The sequence below is a fragment of the Xenia sp. Carnegie-2017 genome, unplaced genomic scaffold, assembly GCF_021976095.1.
Source record: "Xenia sp. Carnegie-2017 unplaced genomic scaffold, XeniaSp_v1 HiC_scaffold_22, whole genome shotgun sequence".
In the NCBI taxonomy this organism is placed as follows: Eukaryota; Metazoa; Cnidaria; class Anthozoa; order Malacalcyonacea; family Xeniidae; genus Xenia; species Xenia sp. Carnegie-2017.
The window spans coordinates 12540131-12562818 of NW_025813485.1; the positions used below are offsets into that span (position 1 = coordinate 12540131).

General features: G+C 35.1%; 3 protein-coding genes across 6 annotated transcripts in view; 2 read left to right on the forward strand and 1 right to left on the reverse strand.

Annotated features, from left to right (window-relative positions):
• The first annotated feature begins 1060 nt into the window (after nt 1-1060).
• Nucleotides 1061-4813, forward strand: LOC124447316. 2 transcript variants are annotated; one of them, XM_046998218.1, is made up of 5 exons: nt 1061-1663; nt 2123-2313; nt 2749-2816; nt 3364-3929; nt 4378-4813. In XM_046998218.1, exons 1-5 carry the CDS (start codon nt 1187-1189, stop codon nt 4399-4401), a joined length of 1326 nt encoding a protein of 441 aa, XP_046854174.1. In that variant the 5' UTR covers nt 1061-1186; the 3' UTR covers nt 4402-4813. The 2 variants fall into 2 exon arrangements, with proteins under 2 accessions (XP_046854174.1, XP_046854175.1); XM_046998219.1 differs by having other exon boundaries at nt 3457-3929.
• Nucleotides 3889-21677, reverse strand: LOC124447315 (von Willebrand factor A domain-containing protein 3B-like). Of its 3 annotated transcripts, XM_046998216.1 has the most exons (37): nt 21500-21677; nt 19504-19702; nt 19243-19315; nt 18848-18939; nt 17818-17915; nt 17537-17689; nt 17142-17298; nt 16965-17033; nt 16712-16812; nt 16382-16614; nt 16011-16099; nt 15628-15800; nt 15402-15500; nt 15217-15274; nt 14600-14680; nt 14225-14317; nt 13365-13502; nt 13001-13128; nt 12833-12887; nt 12580-12725; nt 12105-12463; nt 11546-11588; nt 11356-11431; nt 11055-11273; nt 10213-10350; nt 9945-10042; nt 9040-9659; nt 8657-8857; nt 7911-8024; nt 7715-7833; nt 7182-7236; nt 6823-7026; nt 6152-6225; nt 5924-6005; nt 5752-5830; nt 5561-5674; nt 3889-4246 (listed from the first exon to the last, which is right to left on the reverse strand). In XM_046998216.1, the coding sequence occupies exons 2-36, from the start codon at nt 19645-19647 to the stop codon at nt 5587-5589; spliced, it is 4749 nt and encodes a 1582-aa protein (XP_046854172.1). In that variant the 5' UTR covers nt 19648-19702; nt 21500-21677; the 3' UTR covers nt 3889-4246; nt 5561-5586. The 3 variants fall into 3 exon arrangements, with proteins under 3 accessions (XP_046854172.1, XP_046854173.1, XP_046854171.1); XM_046998217.1 differs by lacking the exon at nt 3889-4246 and having other exon boundaries at nt 5275-5674; nt 9040-9638; XM_046998215.1 differs by lacking the exon at nt 3889-4246 and having other exon boundaries at nt 5275-5674.
• LOC124447314 (kinase D-interacting substrate of 220 kDa B-like) overlaps nt 21661-22688 on the forward strand; it is a 28584-nt gene continuing 27556 nt past the window's right edge. The window contains exon 1 of the mRNA XM_046998211.1: nt 21661-21836. The gene's annotated coding sequence lies outside the window, so the exon portion shown is untranslated. The remainder of the gene's footprint in view (nt 21837-22688) is intronic.

Below are 22688 nucleotides of genomic sequence, written 5' to 3' on the forward strand. Positions count from 1 at the left end.
CTCTTCTAGGAGAAAAGTATACGATATGAGCTGTGCAATCACTAAAATAAAATATTGTTTCGAAGATTACAAAATTTCTTTGTCGTAAGAAAAATATAAACACCTTTTTTACAAGTTTGAAAATTTTCGCTATCCAACGGATAACGCTATCCAGGCTTCGTGCAACCGGCCCCTGGTCTGTAATTATGTCTGAGGACGAAACTTTATTAAATAATCGTCTAATGCTGTATATCAATGGTCGAGTGTATAGAACACTGAGAAGGATGGTTAAGTCGCACCCAACTTTTCAATGGTGGAGTGTTCCCCAAGATTCCTACAGCATAATTCATAGAGCACACTAGATGAACATTAAGAGCAAAGGACATCTGCAAGGCTGTATGAAGAATTCGACTCACGTAGGTTATGGAGTGGCTGAGAATTGAACTTCTACGTGTAACTTCTGTCAAATCCCATTCTTTACCAAAATCACAAAAATCTGTTTTGTTCTTGAAAATCTGTAGAAGAATACGCTGATTTTAGAAGAATCAAAACTATGAGAAGCTTAGAGGATAAAGTCTAACTTTCCAGCATTACGCATTGAATTCGATGTATTATTTATTAGCTATCTTGTGCACATCTTTTTCCCAAACACTAGTCACCACTGTGGTTAACAGGGGAGCACGTTGTTATGTAGTTACATTTGGTATATATGTTACTGCATATCTTCCCATTTATGTTTGTTTGAATTGTGAAACTCACTCCCGCTATGATGATCAATACCGTCGGTTTTCCTTTAACAACTTACATAAATTCAAGTCAATTCAAAAACAAGGATGCAGCTAATTCCGAAATTTTCGCAAAAACCACACTACGACATTGTAAAAAGCTGCTCTCTGCTGCAACTGTATATACAACCAATCAGATTGCAAGAAATGAAAAAGCAATAGGCATATAATAGTCAAATAAAAAAATAAAAATGGTAATGACTCTACTTGAATGAAATAATGCGTTAAATTGCATACTTGAAATTAAATTCCACTTTCAAATTTGCATAAAATAACATTCTTTTAAAAATATGCACCGAGATGAGAAGATAGAATCATTTAATGACGTGTAGCGATATGTTTGAAATAATCAAAGTTAGTTCACACGAATTGGGCGCAGAGTCTTTTAATTTCTTTTAGGATCAACCGAGAGAACGATACCAATGATTTTACGAAGCGTTTTGAAGTCATTTTTCGTTCTATGTTTCACAATCAAAGTGTTGACGAATGTCAAAGCAAACGTATGCGTTAACGTACCACGAAGCTGCGCTGCGTTATTAAACGTCAGCAACAATACCACCACAACTGGTGATAACAGAACATTGGAAATTATTAATTCTACAATAAAAGCCGTGGAGGAACTGACGACCAACTACGAATGTATTTCAGCCGTACGATATTCGATGTGTTTGTTTGCCGTGAAGCCATGCAACAATACCCATCTGAATTCCACAACATTGAATCATAAAGAGGAACAACAGTGCATGGCAATTCAAAGTAGTTGTCCTAAAGTAGTTGAAAAAGTGTATGGTAGCATGTTTTGTTCGCAAATCGACGGCTTTTCTGATGTAGCTGTAGCTGCGTGTGTCACACTAAATGTTTCGGCCAATGCTTATTGTCCAAATAATATGACGCTTAGGGTAATACATACTCTCATCAGTATTTCACAAACTTATTTTCACAGATCAGATGTTATGTAAATTTAAAATTTTAGGTTTCTTCTAAATTTAAAAATTGCAGCGATCGTGTATTGACGATATGTGTTTGTGAATTCATGGATGTGAACGAATTTCTTTCAGAGAAAGAAGGAAAACTGATTGAAGTGAAATATCGTGATATTAGTGTATACTTTGGTTCACGATTGCCTTTTCCATGCCTTCAGTGAGAACCGACATTATTTTTAAGTGCTTATAATCACTTTCTAAGTAAATATACAGCTATAGCTACTACGTGAGGTGCATATCACGAAATGACGTGATTCTGTGTATATGTCAGAAACTTCAAGCATGTAGTGCCAATATAATGAAGAATATGGAATAAAATTTGCACTGAAAAATGATCCATGAATAAAAGACCATAAAATTTAGTTCACCTTTTAGATTGCAGCGGCAAACATCACGGAGTTTCTTCACAAATCAATTTCTGCAAAAGAGAAACTGGAAGCCAACTCGATCGGGAACATGACGGTTGAATGTTTGGATAAGAACAAAGAATTGCAATGCGCTGGATTTGTACCATCTTGCTCAGAGCATAACGTGACAAGAGAATCATGCAAAAATACGTTGTCGTGGTAAGAAAAAATCTAAAATGCCCGTTTAGTTAGCCAAACGGCTTGCCTGATATTTTTCAATTGACGCAAGTTAGCTGTTGTCATTCATTTTTATGTTAAGATTATGGCAAAAATGTTCAAGTTACTCTGATGGTGAATGTTTAAATCACCGTCTCTCTTCTTCGTCTTCTGTCTCTCTCTTCTTCGTTTGTTTTCTCAAAAACATTTGACATCTCGTTGAATGATTGAACTCCAGCTGACACATCACAAGCAAATCAGGCCCTAACAAGAACCCGCAACTAGTTACACACGTTTTAACTAATTCCAAAAATATTCAAACAATAAATAGCTAGTTATACAACTATTGCACTCTTAACAGATTTTTATCATGTTATTGGATAATCGATGCTTTACAAAAATCACTTCGTATTTTTCACATTTTCATTTATTTTGTAGTTCATTGTCTAACTCATTGTTCAATAAGACAGAAATCTGCAACAAATTTCAGCCAACTCCTCTATCAGGTAAGTATCCTTAAATATACATTTACGAAAAGTATGCACAACGGAGATTCAGTCAAAGAGATTGCCTGCGCAAATCAGTGAACTCTGAAGTGAACTCATAACTAACTTAGTTAGCCTTCCAATTATTATTGAGTTCACTGGCACTTTTCTCAAGGATCATGTGACCCCACTGCCTTTCGAATTCGAAGTTCAACATGTTAAGTCACGTTATTCTGAGTAAAAGTATTCAAACCTCGTACCAGTGCTGTAGAACTAAATTTATCAGATGGGGGGCTCCCTTGACGAAGCTGAAGCAATGAAATTATGAAAAATACCCATTTCAAAGGTAGAAGTGGGGCTCCTCCCCCAAGCGTCCCCCCCCCACATCCACAGCACTGCCTTGAACAGTTAAATTCAGATTTTTGAGGTCGCCATTACCACCCCTGAAGATTCAATATTGTGGTCTAAATTAAATATGGCGCTGAAACCAAAAGAAATTGTTTACTCTTTGCCGTGTAGAAAGCCAAGCAGTGGATGATTTTAGGTGTTTTTTACTTTGCACTTCTAGTGTCAGCCACAACATTGGCTGCAACAATCTTCATCACCCGCACAGCACAAATAGTCACGACATCTTCAACAATAAAAATTCTTCCCTCTTCAGCAATGCCAATTTTTGATTCCTCAAGTTCGCAAAAGCTCACAATTCCGTACGATTTAGCATCTGGGTTCAATGCAACGGTGATGCTGAGGTTGAACTTAAATGAAACGTTCAACACAAACTACACCGTTAAAACAAGCTCAGATTATATCGAATTAGCGAAGAATGTTCGAGAAAGTCTTATAGTGGCTTACCGGGAACTACCGGGTTTCCATGACGTGATCATAGAAGATTTAGCATGCAAGAGGGAAGTCGTTGCAAAGCACGTGGTACTGTCTCGTGAGAAGAACAATGCAAATGTCATAGAAGCGTATCTAATTTTGTCGAATTTAACCAATGGATTTCTCAAAGGAAAAGTAGTTGATGTCAACAAAGTTTGTCTCGCAAGTACGAGTTCGACACGTGTAGTAGACGAAGACAATTACGTTTATATGATTGTGTTTGTATGCGTCACAGCACTACTTTTATTGGCTATGGTAAGCGTTATCTTTTTTAAAATTTTCACTGAAAATGAATTTACACTGCCTAGCTAATTACTGCATGACATGAAAATGAGAACAGTTACGAAATTTCTACCCAACAGTTTTCTGGTTACATTTTAACAACCATTCAAAATAATGCAATAACTTCTTAAATTGAATTGAGTCAGTTTGTTGTTCCCAAGATCTTTTTAAAGTTGTTCATTACACAAAATATCTTTAAGACAATATAAAATTGCTAATTTTAGAAAGCATTCCTTCTGCTGTAGTTGTAAAAAATGTCTTGCTGTGCCACGACCAACTTGCTATAAAATCTGTGAATGTAGTTTACCGAGAAATAATTATCAGATCACCTGATTGATCAACCATATTTCCTTTTACAAAAAACCTCTTCACGCCAATATATGCACTATGTTAATAGATACATTTTTATCTCTTTTGTCAGGTTCTATGCCACAAAAGCAAGTAATACCTTTTTGAAGCAACGTCCTACCTAATGTAACATATTTTGAATACATACCATTGGAAAGAGAACTATTTTTTAAAATTAAACGTTTAGTATTGTATACTTACTTTATATAAACGGAATGGGAAACATTGAAATCATGCAGAAGTACAAAAATCAAAAAATCACGAAAACATAAAATTACGACGAGCACGAAGATTAGAAAACTCAAGGAAAATAAAAAAGTGCCAGCTAAAGCTCAAAAATCCTCTATTGATCTTGTTCACGTTCTAGGAGTAATTTACCCAGTTGCAACTGTCTTAATCCTAATCAATAACTTCTTGTAAAATCAATGATTTCTCGGAATTGTGAAAAAACTGAATGTATTGTTTCAGAAAATAATGGATAGCAATTATAAATCTGACTATAGTTTCAATTTACTTTCTTTTTATATGATTACTGTTGTCATTTACGCCACGGGATGGCCTTTATTTATCTCAATTTTTCGTGAATCTTTTTGGTGAAAACAGATAAATAGAACAATATATGGAATTTCCTTTGAAAATTAAGGAGTTTTGGATATTTTGCTCTTTTCATTTACTCTGTATTTTCTCCTTCTGAATGGATTTTCCCCTCCTCAAAGACAAATGCTGATGAATACATTTTGAGTATTGAATGTATCACAATTTTGCGGTTTGCTCTCACCCAATAAGCACGGCCAGAGTTAGTTACAACAAGGAAATCACACTGTCAGCATGGTAAAATAGCATATACCTGTTTCATCATGTATTTGCTACTGACGTAACAGTGCAATTTAGTTATGAAATTGAAGAAAATCAAATTTTTGTCTCTATAAGCGCACATGCACGTCACAAAAGAATAAGAAAGACAAGAATATTGAAACAAAGGAAAAAACTAATACGTACAAGACACATTAACACAATAATACTTTACATATACCTTAATATAATTGCGTGAATACATGCGGTCCTAACTCACAAATATCTGTAAGGCTGCGAAAGCTAAACATAAAAATGGGTACCTAGCTATTTTTTGCATTTGACTGAGTTTGAATGATTTAATCCTATTGTACGATCTATGCGAGGTTGCAACTACGTAGGTGTATGATTATAATGGTTCAGCTTCTATACGTGAGCTGTAAACAGTGAGATGCATGTGTCACCTTCTGGGATTGTCATCTTCGAGGAATCAGTGCAACTGAGCTATGTAATCCTCTGCTCTTTCATAGTAGTCATTTGAAAGCCAGAAACATTGTAGTGGATCCACCTGGAAAGTTCTATAAACATTATAAAGTAAAACTAGCGGTGATTTTCATCGAAACTGATGAAAATACAAACTCAACAAAAGTCATACTTTTCTTGACCGGTAAATTTCACAGTCAAACTTTTCTCTGTACCACCAGTAATTATTCCAGGCTTGTATAATCCTTTTGCTTAAAAAACAAACGAAAATTAACATGAATTTCACTATTTATATTGAAAGAATCTACTTATGTCACCACAAAAATGTTGGTATTTGTACCAACCGGTATCATTCAAAGCTAAAACTTTATCTCCCTCTGCTAACTGATGTCGTTTGGTATGAGCGCCAAAAATCATGGACGAACTCTGCAAAAAACGAAGGGATAAATTGCGTGGAATGCGAAAGTCATCAAAAACATCATGTTTGTAAGGATCCAAGTTCAACACATTACAGATCCATATATATAGGTCATCACATGGTTATAACATAGGCTAATACGAAGGACGCGCACCTGAACCTGAGAACTCCAGTCAGGCCACTGAACGACATATTGTCGACCATTTCCAACACGAGAACAAACATTTCCTAAACAAACACGAGAAATTACAAAACTTTGCTTTTGTCTTTTGAGAACTGATTTTCACGGTGGAACTAAGTGCCGTAAATTAAGATTGTTCAGTTTTACAGCAGCTAGCAAACCAAAGGGATTTATTCACGAGTAATCAATTGCTTTTGCTTTTCCGTTTGTTATCCCCTTTTACCTCATGTGCACTTTACCAATGGTGATATTTCAGACCGATAAAATTTGTTTTGCAAGAGAGCTATACGAATGCATGCATGAGTCGATTGAAAGTTGATTATTTGATTATATCTTTACGAATGCATGCATGAGTCGATTGAAAGTCGATTATATCATTACGAATGCATGCATCAGTCGATTGAAAGTCGATTATATCATTACGAATGCATGCATGAGTCGATTGAAAGTTGATTATATCATTACGAATGCATGCATGAGTCGATTGAAAGTTGATTATATCGTTACGAATGAATGCATGACTCAATTAAAAGTTGATTATATCATTACGAATGCATGCATGAGTCGATTGAAAGTTGATTATATCATCAAAAGAAAACACTGCAGATGCATAAAAATATCTCGATGAGTTTCGCAAAGCTTACCCAAGTAAAATAAACCATCGCCATCGTTCCTAGCAACAACAGCCTTGCCTACTAGGCTCTCCTCACGACGCACAATATAATCAACATCGAAGGAGAATTTTTCTGGAGCTATAAGGTACAACTCTTCGCGCGGTATGATATTTTCGCGACCGTCGTAGAAGCGAACATTGTAGAGAAGTTGATCTTTTACATCCACTATAATACCTAGGAAACAGAGGAAACAAGTTCTTCAATTATCATTCAAAACAAATCATGACATACTGCAAGAAAGTGAAATGCATTTTCCTTAACTCGAATGATTTCATGAATGCCAAGCAATAAAATTAAGGTAGAATTTATAGCAATGTATCAACCCTGACCTGGTGCATAGCTGAATGAGAAACTTGGGTGTAGGGCGATGACGGCATCGTTCACCTAAATGAAGGAACCCCTTGTTTTCAATAAAGAAATTGACATGTATCATTGACTTTGGAAATGAAGGAACGGGTTTGAAAAAAGAAGGGCAGAATAAGATACAATGGGATGCAACGAAATCGAATAGAAATCAAAAGTATGTAAAATACAAGAAATCGCCAAATGTACGTGCATGGCTTTAATGTCCATGGTGTGTGTGCAGAAAATTATTTGTTACATACATACGCCTGTATACTAAAAGCTAACTCACACTCTCACTCATTTAGTGTGACATAGAAATCGCACTCCCATCAATCAATAAATGGGAAGGTCATTTCTCCATCGATGTCAAGATTTTAGTTCGAACAGTATACATCAAGCAATCGGTGGAATGAAAATGCTGTCTTCTAATAATTATGACGCAATTTCAAAGCCTCACTTGGTGAGTGTGAATGAGTGAGTGTGACGGAGCTTTTAGAACACGAGGGAAAGAACGCACTTTCAATGAATTAGGCGAGTCATCATCGTCAGTGATTATATCCTCCCTGGATATTTCTTCCATGTTTCCAACACTATCTTCGACAAGGTAGTTGCCTCCTTTGTCCTCGTGCACAGTTCCTAAATAAATGAATACTTCAAAACTGTACAAAAATTTCCACAAATTTTCATGCAGGCATTTGTGCAAATATACACACCTCTATAGTACCAGCCATCATCAGACCATCGTGCCAAAACCTCTTCGCCCTTTTGTAAAGTAAGAGGGACACGTCTTTTTGCAACAGCAGGATCTTTTTCCAATGGTGCACGAGCTGCATCAACAGTATTAATAAAGGTATTAATAAATTATATCCATATTAGAAAAACATTATAAAAAACAAAATTTGAATGCAAATCAAATGCTATAAAAGCTTGAGCAAGATTTTTGACAGAGAGGGGTAAAGGAAAAGAGGTTTTACCACAATTGCTCCCCGGACTTTGCATATGAGCTAAATTGTGAACTGCCAATCTAGTGCACACGTGAAGAACTGAAATCAACCCTTTTGGCGCGGCGTATTTTTTCAGAAAGAGTTGATTAAACAAAACTCGTTACCAGCCGCATCTCTATAGTGTATTGTAATTCGCACCAGAGTATTTCACTTATCTTGTCGCAGGCGTTGTGCATTGTTGTGCATGAGTTTCTCATAGCATGTAGGGCATCGTGTTATTATTAAGACGTGCTTAGAAAAAGCACATTGCATGATGGTCCAGGTTGACTACGAGTTATCTGTCAACCAATTACACGCTAAAGTGCATTTACCTCAAATTTATCTCAGAGAGACGGAATTCGTGTCATGTACAAACGCATCATCATTAAAAAGCTTTTAATTTAAATCAGTTCAAATAAACAGATTTCAAAGGAATGCAAGGAAATTCATGCAATATGAACATAAAATGAACTCACAAATAAGTAAACCGTGAGGTCCCTTAGTCCAAAGACAAGCGTCGGATTGAATAGAAAACTTGATTTTCGACGGCATCCCATCATCTTGTGGCTTTGAAAGATTTTTTTCTGCCGGTTGTGAAATCGCAGACTTTTTATTATCCTCGTCTGAAGAAGACCGGTTATTGGAACTGGTGCTATCGTTTGATGAGTTGGATTTTCCTTCAATAATTTTAACGAAATAAAACATAGCTTTAGTGGCCACCTACAATTAGATTATACTTCTATAGATTATACATTTCATGAAAGTTTAGCAATTTTTTCATTAGTTATCAGTTTTATACGAATGATAAATACGAAATCAATAAGAACATTTTCACCAATTACGACTTTCGTTCTGTCACCTTTTGCCATCTTTTTTTCTCTAGAATGTTTCTTCTTTTTCAATTTCTCTGCATTAGAGCTATTTTCAGTTTGATTTTTTGATACTTGGTCCGGGGGATGTACCAACTGCTCGAGCAGTTTATTGTGCTTTTTCAAATCATTCATAATCTCCGCTTGTTTTTCGTCGAAAAGTTTTTTGTATTTACTTACTTCGTCATCAATAACATCACTATTAACAGAAGTGTCGTCAATATTTCTGTTCTTTATTTTGTCATAGTGCCCCTTTAAATTTTCCTGCAACTTGGTCTGTTCATCCATCGTAACTTTTATTTCGCGTTGAAGTTCTTCGAAGCGTTTCTGTTGTTCCTCGATTGACTTCAATTGCAGCTTATGAGTGTCAAACAGCTGCTGTCGTATTGTTGTTAGATCGTCATAGCCAGAATCATGACGTGAATTTAGTGCCTTGTTTTTGGAATCATTATCATTGTCCATTCTTTCTGAATTGGTTTGTTTACCATCTTCACTGATGCTGCTGTTTATAGCAGGACTTCTACTTCTGTTGCTGCTTTCATCTTGATCGTGTTGCTCTTGATCACCATCAACACCGTCGTGTGTTGTACTAAAGATAGGAATTGATGAGCTAAATAATAGAAGAAAAAAAATGATCAATTTGCCGGGTATTTTCCACTGGAGCAAATAAGATTTGCAATTTTCAATTTAGAAATTTTTAAAAAAGATCAGTGCATCAGCTTCGGGTAATACAATGCATTGGCACGAATATGAAATTTGACACATAATGTGGTTCTGCACGATTGGTAAAGAAGAAAAATTCTAGCAAAAAACAGGCATATACTGTATATGTAATATTTAACCACCCATAATTTATGAAACAGCAGTCAGGAATAAATGTCAAATTCATGATTACCTTTCATTAGCAGTCACTTCGCAATCCTTAATGTAGCGACATGAAAAGGCGTATCGAGATTGGGAGATCTTTACAATATCTTTACGGAGTGCTGTAGTCTATATTTAAGACACAATAAAAATGCAAAAAGATCAACAGCAATTTTGAATCGATCTTATTCTTGGTGAAATGTAAAATTAACCCTCTTGAACTGAGCTATAAAGAATATGATTGCTTGACGATGTTTATTTCGGTAAAAATTCGGAAAGTAAATCACAAAGCGCACTACCTTGAAGCGGTTGTAGTGAATAATCGTGTAATACTTAGTTTCTTTGGATTGCCGCAGTGGTACAACGTACACAACACCTGGAACATAACATGATGGACGACCACTTCTAACCAACTTTACGAGAACATAATCGCCAATCTAACAGTATGACAACAAATACAAAATATCATTAAATTTACTTAAAAGTAGCAACAGTTACAATGTCATTCAAGCCTGTTGAACAGCAACAAGGAAAACATTTCGGCGGGGTTGACATAGAAAATTGAGGTACAGTACATAGGTATATAAAATACAGATCGTCATTATAAGAGCGGATGTATATGTGTGTACTAGTGTTGAATTTACAAAGGAAATTAAAGAACACTTTAAGTGTGTAAGATACAGTTATTGCCAGTCATTACAAGGACAAATATGTGTGTACTAGTATACTATTAACAAAAGAAATTAAAGAACATTTAAGAATTTAAACAGTTATACAGGCAGTCGCAAAAAGAGCAGATATGCCAATGTAGGGGTATACAAACAAAATTGAATATAGAGCAGCTTAAGTGTATAACCCAATTCTAGATAATATAAACGTGTTCCTTGGAGGGTTATGATATCCTCATCACAGTTTGGCCACAGTGACTGTTTTTACTAGTTAAATATTGTATTGGTAAACTAATGGAATAGAAAAACTGTAGAGTATGCGGCTGTAAATATAATGTTGAATTAACTGATCACATTTGTATATAGAAGTTAAAAAAGCATTAATCAACATAATCGTTTTCAAGCGACTACCATGCATGCACCATCAACCTACATACATTTCAGCCATGTATACAATAAATATACGAAAGCACCTTTAATGTAGGACAAGGACGAGATCCTTCGTTCGGTATGATATGACGAAGCGAAACAACCTGACTCTCCATACCATTAAAAGACACATCACCGTAGCGAGGATTAATGTTGACTCGAAGTATTCCTGGATAATAGAAGCCGTCTACATTATTTCTTGCTAACACTCGATGATTTCTAACCCATGGCGTTTTTGGCTGGTCTGTCGGCTTTTTTGGTTTCTAAAAAAAGTTGATACAACTCGTTTCCTTCCAAGGTAAAAATGTCAAAATTTTTTCCGACGAACCGAAGAAAACAGCTTACATTAATGCTAGAATCTGTGTTGGCTCTTGTATTTGTTTTATCAACTGTAGGTAGGTTATCTTTAATGCAGGAATGCCTGAAAGATAAGGACAACAAACAAAAATTAATTATTTGCATGTGCATGATGGTAAAAACGTAAAATTTTCATTGCCTGCATGCAATTCGTGGCTCTTGGTTGAATTTTACTTACGGAATGACTTTCCTTCTCGTATCCTTCTTCTGCTTGACTTTGACTGAAATTTAAAAAATGCGAGGTGTGTACTACAACTGTAGCAGACTTCGATTTTAGGCTTGGTTTGTGAAATGATGAATAATGCCCGGGTGTATAATGGTGATCAGTGATGTTACAGCCCACTTATTCAGTCCTGCTGTTCAATTTTTGCTCATCTCACTTATAGTCAACAATAGATTTCTATAGAAATGAGCATTGGTACTGTTCTGTAATTTACATAGCGATGTTAAAACTTGCATGCTGGATACATCACCGGTTCACGTAATCACAACGATATATTTCTTCGCATCAATGCAATTTTTAACGGTATTTCAATGAACATGGTTACACGGGAAACTTATTGTACGAAGCCTGGGTAGCAATTTATAAAGATGTTAATAAGAAGCTACGTTCAGGGAATTATCTGAAAATCAGTGTTTGAGTCACAGGGAATTATCTGAAAATCAGTGTTTAAGTCACAGGTAAGAAGGAAAGAAAGTTTATACCGCAAGTAAAACATTTTTATGTAAATCCTTACGTTTTTTATGCATCTTCTTTTTTTTGTTGTCGTCATCAACTTCTTCCGTAGATTTCGTAATCTGTGCTTTCACCCTATCGTCATCAATTTCCTTCGCAGATTTTTTTGTTTCTTCCTCATCATTAGTATATGATGCTTGCCTGATACTCAAGTCATCATCATCCACGTGATTCTTTTCAATCTTCTTGTCATCTATATCTTCCTCAGATGACGAAAGGTTAACATTCTCAGAACTACTTACGCTATTTTCAACTTTTTTCAGAGTTTTCGTCTTATTTATCCTCCCTACCACACGTGGCTTTGAAGGACGCTCATTCGATTTCAATAATGGTAGCGTACTGGATTGTTTCTTGGTAAGACTGTAATAAAGACGATCGTAAATAAATGATATGATCTTAATTGAAAGCATCTTAGATCTACGAGATAGTAAATCTTGTCCAAAAATCGAAGCACATCGAATCACAAAAAGAAATACCTAGTCAAATTAGGTGGGCTCATGTTCTCTTTCACATTGTTGCTAACCCAATCAAGCTTTGCACACCATTCCCGTAGTCTTGTTAGTCGCTCAAGATCTCGACTTCCTTTATCGATTTCATCTTTGATCAGACGAATATCTTCACTCTGCACAATATATAAATAGACGAGTAAATGACATGGACGAAAATCACGTTTTGATTTACAAACGTTAAAGAAAGCCAGAGGTAAAATAGAATTTATATGCACAGCACCTCGTATGTTTTGACACAATCTTCAGCATCCTCGTCCTCAGAAAAGTAATGGAATCTATAAAAGATCAATGTACTCAAAATGGGAGCAAGAAACAGCCAAGAATGATCAGGAATGTATCTATAATAATAAGAACCACATAAAAAAAATCAACCATCGGTAAAGCTTACCTCGCACGAGTTTGCTCCGATAGTTTACGTAAGAACTCATTTGCTGTTTCATCAGAACAATTGAAAGATATAGTATGAATTGGAATTGGGTCTCGCAAATGAATCTGGGCTAAGATGGTGCTTGTTGGCTAAAAAAATTGAAATGTGTTTAATTGCAAATATATAGCCATTGTGCTGATTTCTGCAACAACGGGATCAACATGAAATGGAAAGATTATGGGAACGGTGAATTTGATACAAAAAGAAAAGCAAAGTTTCATTCCAAGATTTTTTTTAAAATTGCAATGTCAATATAGCCTTTACCGTATGAGTACAATTTATCATTAGATTGTAACAAAAAGATCTTCTCATTGCATTGCCTTACTTGATCAGGTCTGCCATCGGTTAATAAATAAATAGCCTCGCACAGTTCATCAGCTAACGCCAATTTCAAGGCTGCCAACGTGTTCGTGCTACCACCAACTTTCAAACCTTTCACCCACAGCCATGCGTCGCTTATGCTCTGATGAAACAAGTTGACCATTTTTCAGTCGCAACAAATAATTTGAGACACTGTATGTATTAACTTTCACCTTATGGCAGGGGCTCGGGAAGTTTTTGAAAAGGGTGTCCAAATTTTTTGATTACGTTCTCTCTGATAAACAATATTTTTTCCTATTTTAACAACAATTTCTCACCAATATATATTAATCAAAACCTTGTTTTTTATACTATACGCGAAATCCATCTTTCATGGTACAACGGTTAGGAATATCATGGATTAACTCACACAGCTTTTTTTACATTCTATAAATGATCACAAATATTTTCCAAAATGTTTCTGTCGTTGTTCTGTACAAACTAATGCCCTGCAAATTGCATCAATGTCTAATGCACAAAGCAGAAGGACCAGCTGGAAAACACCAATTATTACTTTAAAAAATCAGCAAATTTTACGGGTGTTTTCCTAATATAAGACACCCCCGCTGTTTGAAAAATGGACACACGGACACCCGCTAATATTCACTGAAATATCCCAAGGCATCAGCATTTCATTGTAGCTAACAAACAATGACGATTAAGGACAAGGTAAATCCTGGCAAAAAGTTCATTATACTACAAATTGTTTCAATTTATATACTTAATGGGTATTTACTCCATACAAATTGCAAAAAGACGAACCTGTGGATCGTATCAACACATTCTTACATGCACATGCAAAAGCAATCAACTTCAAAATGTCACCTGTTCTGTGCAATCAACAATACGACTTCGCCATCCTATCGCACTCGAGTCAAAATGAATCAGATTGAACTTTCGTTTGTGCTTGATTTGTTCCTAAATATAAAAATAAAAATTCTTGTATGTATTTTGAAATATTGGTAAAAATGGCATCAATTGATGGTGACAAAAATATCGGAAGTTACAGATGAGCACGAATCTCTGTATGAATACAAGGGACACAAAATATTTTTCCAGGAAAACCTCATACGCAGGAGTCCACTTCTCTCCCACATTGTAAATTCTGAGTTCAACAAATTATAATAATCACGGGGTTTTTTCATGCATACGTATGTCACAATAACTAAAGGCTTCGGTAGAGGATTTTCAATGCCATACCTGAAGAAGTTGATGTAGTTTCTCTTTAACCAAAGAAAGACGCGATCTCATTGATGCCGATGTATCGATCAAAATAGTCACCTAGATGTGTAGATAGAAAGTAGTATGGTATACACATCAGTGCGATGAATTATACAACACAATAAGCTTTGCTCTTATTTTTATGCTTTAATTTCCCAATTAGAGTGATTCTTACTCGAATATACAGTTTAAATAATGAAGACTAAACATCATATCATCATCGAAAATTTCACATGTGCCTAAAGCACAATTGATACAGCAAAGTCATTAAAGATGCAATTCTGAAGTTGACATTAACAGCGAAAAGGAGGATTATTGTATCTTCGATGTTTTGGTAGAGGATAAACATCTTCTATAGTATTCATCTTCTCCGGCCTCCATTTCAAGTGGACAATTTAAGTTCCTTAGCTTTACCTTTAAAACAGCTTGCATATATCAACGTAAAGAATGTGAAGAAAATAAAGCAAACTAACTTTGGATTTTTCTTTCATAGCAATGAGTCGTCAATTTTTTTATAGTTCAACCAAAAAAGAGTATGACTTCAACATTCACCTTTGCTTAGAGATAACACGTAGCCATAATCTTGTACAATTTACCTGATCTTCAATTATCGTTCCAAACAATTCACGACTACCCCTTCGAAGCCATTGGATTCTGAAAGAATCAAAGCAAAATCAAACAAACCATCGGAATATATTACGTGGTTACCTAAAGTTTTATGCATACGTACCAATGCTACTCTGTAATATTTTTTAAATGAGTGTAGATTAAATTCTCAAACCTTTTGTAATACGAGTCGAGCACAGCACTTATTCTACGCTTGTAGTTTTCGTATACTTCAGAAGTGACATGAACGTGACGAATCTCTCCATCCTTCCATCTAAAGGAGAACAAAAATATGGAAGTATGATGGCGTATCTTAGGTAAAAAAAAACAACATCGAGAATATTGATTTGACGCTGTATGAAAGATGCTGCAAAAAAAACTAAAATCATGATTACCATTACCTGACATGAGCAAACTTTTCGCAATATTTAGCATGGACTAACTTCGAAACGGGTGGAGAAATGACACCATCACCATGGTGATTAGGCACGTCAATAACACCGTCGCAGTGCTTAAAGGCCATGTTTTTTAAAACGTCGTAAAATCCGAGCTTTTTCGCATCCAAACTGTGTTTCTAGAAGCATTTAGGTACAGAATATTCAGTTGTTCTTGTCAGTACCAGAACGATTAGATACTAACATACACACCACTTGTTATCTTGTAAGAGATATATACATGTAATTGTGAATTCAAATAAAAAGAAATAAACACCGAAAGAATCCATCAGTCCATAATAAGCACTTGTGGCAGAAAAATATTTTGATGAAAACTTTAAAAACACTACCTTTAACCATTCCTTGGAACCCATGTACGTCTCGCACGGAATCTTTTCCTTATTTTGTTTAGCTTTCTCTTCTTGCTCAGCAGAAGAACCTTAAATTCCCATTTAAATTAAAAGCAATTATGCAATCAAGCAGAATTAAAGTCTTTATAGATTTAGAAACACCTCGATTTGTTTATACCATTGAAGCCATTTATGTATATTTAGTTTTAACAATGCAAATGCTACGTATCAAAAACTACGTTACGAATGAGTCGAAGAAATGAGGCGTCGAGGTTACCATTTGTATGCACATTAAAGTTAAATTAATTAACAGTAAAATTATGGTAAAAATTCATTGAAGTTAAAAAAGTCGAGATAAATACGCATCCTACTTTTTAATGCACGCTGCTGACTGAGATATTGTTGTATTCTTCTCACTGTAGCTAAATTTTCGCGAGTTTTACCGAGTTCCTTTTTCATTTCAATGACATCGACCTGTTTTCCAACTTCAAGTTTGGCCTGCATTTTACTGTGATCAACGATGGTCATGCTTTCTGGTCCACGTTGTCGTTCGTTCATGGGGGCACTACTGTGATCGGATGTTGAAAACTTAAACTTATGAAATCTAGAAATGATTTATAGAGATATGATTAAAATGCAAAATAATCTAATTTGGAGGATATCTTACTCCATGAAATGATATTTATTAGTTTTTTTCATACCTGCCTTGACAGTAAATTGCTGTCTCTCTCAACTCGTGCAAGGCTGATGGTAATTTACAATTCATAGCAATGATATGTACGGGAATGGAAAGATCCTTTACCTAAAAGAACAAATGAATTCGGACATAGAAAACTTAATATATGTGTTTGAAAAGTGACTAGCTACTTCAACCCAAGGTTAGCAACGAGTTAACAACTTGACATAAATCGCATGTCTTAACAAATGCAGATTACATATTTGACATATACATACATTCTTTCTAAAGTTTTCGTCTATTTCTTCAAAGCATGTACCATCAGTGCAAAGGAGAATTGCCTCGACCTTTACAAAAAAGCAAGTTTTGATTGTTATTTTCACATACAAAAAAAAATAAGAAAATACGCAACGATATATATTGTTTTAAATACTCTGCTACTATACTCTGCGTACCTCGTCTTCAGAAGCTTCAACCAAAGCGTCTATGACACATTGCTCATCGTGACTTTGGTTACATGGAATGTCGTAAATCCAATCCAATATTTTCTCGATGCTTTCGAGAGACACTTCAACTGATGCTCGTTGCCATTTTATAGGGAATTGTGCACAGCTACACAACAGTTTTAAAATAGCAGTTTGAAAATGACAAAAAATATATAAAAAGAATACGTATGGGAAATAAAACAGTGCAGAATAAGAGAGGATAGTTGTGCCCTGCAGCTATCTACAAGGGCACGAATACTAGTTGGAGGGTGTCCTCCAATTTGTTTCATGACGGGGTTAGGCCTACTATCGCTACAACCTGCACCACAACCCCCTACTTTTCAAAACGGTCATCTAACGCTTACCTAATGAAATTAAACCGCTTCAAATGAATTAGTTGTTCTTTAACCAAACTGAATAGAGAATATTTGACAACATCTCGATCGACTTCAGTCGAAGTGTGAAAGTCAAGAACTATGGTGACGGTCCGTTCTTCTATCACACCAAACATGAGACGGCTGAAAAAACACCACATTGACTTTGATATATCTGATTGAAATATCTGATTGAAAACGTGTATAAGAACAAGAGATTGAATTGCAAAATAAAAGCAAGCAGAAAATGTTTGAACATTTCTGTTACCAACCTCGATGTTGTTAACCATTTTAGTCGTTCATGATAAAACTCCAAAACTCTTTGCAATTGTGTATCTACTTCTTTCAGTTTGTCGGAGGAATCTAACAACTAAAATAGAAGAAAAGTTTACTCTTAGTTTAAGCTAAATTTAATTCTTTTTCAAGAAATTTCGAGATTTTGAAAAGTTCAATAACTTCACAAGAGTAGCGAAGCCGGCCGGCATGTTTTGGTGTTGCAATGCATGTTCAAACGCTATCATTACTCATTTCCTTTTGTTTTTGGAATGAGTTGTATTTTGAGAACGAGAGGCAAAATGAAGTACTATCTCAGTCTTTGAATTTGTTTGGACAGGAGAGAAACGAACTAAATGCAGACGATGACAAAATCTCTACCGCGAATCAATTTTCACCTCTGCTACATATGCAAATATTCGAGTTTTTACTGTCTGTAAAAACAGTATATATTTCTTATGAAATGAAAAATATTGCTAATGATACAGTATTTATAAACGTGAGTAAATGCACAGGCTGCATGGCTGTGCTAATGGTGACAATTGATGGATTGCTTGTGGAGAAATGCGATCGATAAGATAAGAAAAGTAAAAAGTCGTTCTTTCAAAAAATTAGAGGCAAGAATTGTAGCATTATTTTATTGAAGACGTAATCAAAAACTTAGAGTTAAAACATCATAGTTTAAAGAAATATATAAATTCAACATGAGCCAGCTGTTATGCTTTAATTTTGTATTAAAAGAAAACTGGTTAAAATGAACTATGAACTATGTTCGTGAATTTTTACATAAAAATGTTGAGGCCACTGTTTAAATAAAAATGTTGAATAAAAAAAATAAAATGAAAAAGATAGGGCTAAATTCAGCATCACCTGGTAATCAAAAACAGTTGCGTATACAAAAATTCATCTTGTACATAACAGAGCGTAGGCTATACTCGTTTTATGAGAAATTTCACGAGACAAACTTTAAAATATGATCAACTGAAGGCAATGTGCAAACGCTGTGATATAATCCTTGACAATACTTGCATTGTACTTTGTTCCGTCCTCACATGCGTACTGTGGAAACAATCCTTTTGAATAACTTGCTGAAACAAGTCTTTGAAGAGACTTCACGTAATCTGTAGAAGTTAGCATGCAAAGGATTAGCATTGATAAACTTTAACCACGAATGAGGAAAAGCACCCTGATCAAACTTAGTTGTAAGCATTTGGCAGCATTAGTGAAAATAGAGCGTTTTTTCACTCATTGCGCATTAAGGGATCAAATAACATTGGAGGAGGCAGCAGCCATACTGGCGTTATAGAAACTTTATGCGTAACTTGCTCCTCCAACATGGCAGCTATGACGTGGAATGACACTTACACGTGACGTAGTAAAATCATTTCGTTAAACTCATTTCTTGCATACCGTTATGTACCTACCCTCACTTTGTTTGAATCCAATTTTTGATAAAATCTGTTTCATTTCCAGCTTGTAATTTCGAAGTCCGAACATCTACGGGTAGTTATCGAATTTTCAGAAACAAAATATCAGAGCGGTAATAAATACTTTCATTTCTTTTCCAAGAATAGATATATGTATAGCTAATTAATGTTCCAAAAAGGGAAAGAATTCAATGCGTGACCATACACTATCCCATAAATTATACCAAAAATCTATAGTTACTTTGTGTATGGACTGACCTCGAGCCAACGCGATGATGATACAAGCATATTGACATCAGGAGACCACGTTCGTATACTTTGATCAAAGGAACCATGTTTTATTATTGAATTTGGCTTCATGGATGGTCTGAGTAAGAGAGTCTTGTACTCTGATTTTGCCATTATTTAGCCCTTGTACTGTACAGTATACGTTTAGGGTAATCCTTACATGGTCGACCTATGTAACACAAATCAAACCGAATTTTGGCATGGTTTATGTGGGGTGTCGTGACTAAACATGAAGGTGCGGACAAAATCTAGTTTTTTGTCGGTGACTTGGAGCATCGCTTTTCAAAGAATTTTTGAAAGCAAAATATCATTATTGATAGTTGTCCAGGCAAAGTTTATTTTGTAGTGTATCATAGGCAGTATCATTGGCTATCTATACACGTATATATGACTATAAATAAAGGGGGGGAGTCTTGTACGGTTTTTATGATGTGCTTTCATGAAGTAATTGAGCAGTAAGTTTTCACCAGCAAAGTTACATGGATAAGCAATTAAAGCAAAACACTGTGTTTTTGTTAGGTTGACGCCGAATTTCAATGAAAAACACAACTTTTTCATAAAACAATCAATCCTCGTTTTGAAAAAGAAGAAATGCCGGAAGAGTTATACGTTTTTCAAGTTTCAACACTATTTTTACAGTTGGAAATTTGGAATCGAAAAGAAAATTATCCAGTGAAGAAAAAAACAATGATACTTGAAAGTTTTTTTATTGTAATTGTGACAGAAACAAAGTAAGTAAAATTCTTTCTTTGAGCGTACAACTAGCACATAATTCATAAAGTGTTCTTTCTAATTTCCATCAGTAAAAATACGTCATTGCTGCGTTCTTTTTCACTTTAATGACGCATACGGCTGGTTAGCTTTAAAACTCTGCGTATTTGTTCTTTTTGTTGTATTTTTTTCACGATTTTTTCAATTAATTCATTATGTGTGTATTCCACAAACATTTATAAGTTTCTGAGACTTTAGTTCCTGCAAAAACGTCCAAAAATGAGTGACGTGGGAAACTCATTAATTTTAGGGCACCTATTCATATATGCATGTTTTAATCTGTATAGACAACAACTGATTTCAAAAAACACTTATATGGCAGAACATGAGTATATGAATATGTCCCCCCCCCCAATTATCAAGCTTGCTATGCCACTGAAGGCGGAGAAAAACCAGTAAAAAACACAATTTTAAAAAATATATCAGACCAGCAAATAGCAATGGTTATTATATCTGATCAATTCTGCCAGAAGGAATCAGTATTTGTGCGAAATGTGTGATCTCAGCCCATTACATGAAAGAACCTGCTTTCCAGAAAATGGTGCAATTAAATTATAACCAATATTTCTTTCAATGACTGTTTTATATGTGATTGAGTTATACATAATACACAATTTACTTACCATTATAATTATTCTAACAAGTCTAATCTCAATAATTAGGAGCTAAAATCAAGCTAAAGAAATGGGCTAGCAGCCTAAGATTATATCATCTCACTCAATTTCCAAATTAGAATGTTGCAAATTAAGTATATTTATTGCCTAGCTGGAGGATAACCTTTAATGTAAGTACAGTGAGCGAAATGCATTTTTAAACGTAACACTGCACTAATCAATACCATCTATGCATACATTGCATTTTGATAGTTTATCAAATTTCTATTTGTAATGTTTAAGAAAATGCTTGTTAAATGATTTTGCCTGATAAGGAGGACATTTTGGTTTAATAACATTTGTATTTCCTGAGCATAATCATTGAATCAAGCACAACTTTATAACTGGGTGATTAAAGGCTACTCATTCAGTCATTATGTTCCGTATTACCATGTCTCAAAAATCCAGTTTTGCTCCATACTAATACTTATAATCTACGTAACATTCAAATTAGATCAATAAGCTTACAGTGAGTTTTGCACACACAGATTGAGATTCAAACAACAAGTTACATGTTGTTGTTTTGTTGTCAACTTACTTACATGTCTCAATTTTGTATCCAACAAAGGTTATGATACATATTGCGTGGTTCATCTTTCTGCTTTCCTTTCGCATGATGTTTTTAGTTTGCGTTTCCATGGCATTTGCAGTTGTGACATAGTGAGGCAGAGTCATATGGAGTTATAAAGGGTCTTTATCCGGTCGGTTGAAAGACATAGTCAATGCTTCCCATTATAGCACAATTTAGCCTGAAACAACGTCAGTGCTAAAAAATAGCAAACAATTTCTCTGTAAACACGGACTGTTGTAGCATTTGTCTCTCGAGAAGCAAAAGTGACCGACTGACCTATCCATGAATGCTGTTTACCTGATGAAAAAGTAAGTGAAAATTTTCCGTTGATGTTGATAATTTGTGATTAAAGTCGCTATTTCAATTACACGAAAGATTTATGAATTTCGTAGACATCATCAACTTTCTGATAGATTACGAATTATACGAAAGTCTCTTGCAAGCGTATCATATTACAGTGCTCATACGTTAGCAATTTGAAGTGTCTCAAAACTCGTATTCATTGAAAACGAATCGCGCTGGCATGTATCAATTTGGCGTTCTTATAACTTAAAGCCAATATTTTCGTAATAGCTCACCGTTTTATTGCTAAAAACGAGGAGTTTGTATTTTTAAAAGGTCTTTTTAAAATTTCAACGAATGTTTAAATTGGCTTGCAAAGTATGAGGTAGATTTGGAGCCAAATTTAAATGATTCAAAACATGCGAGAATGGTAAGAATTCACATCCTTACGACGTATGGATGAACAATTACCAGACATCGAACTGAAAGTGATATTCTTCGTATTGCTCAATGTTTTTGGAAGGCAATGCTTTTGCCTAGCTATCGGAAAATCGGATTGGAAAGTTCTAAAGTATTGATTTTACTTTCGACATTCGAGGTTTGTTTTTGTCAGTATGCAAATTTGAAACAGTTTAGCACGCTGCGTTCTCTCACAAGAAAGTCACGCGCAAAACTTTCAAATTGACACATTTTAAAAAGCGAATTCCCTGCCTGGAAATCACGAAATACAAGCTGAAATTGGATGCCACAATCTATGAACAGACGGACATCAGAAATGGGCAAATTTATTGATTGTTATGTGAAGAGGAACCATGTATCGTTCCCATATAGGGCATTGCTGAAAATGTTTGCAATTCTTGACGCAGTACAAAAATATG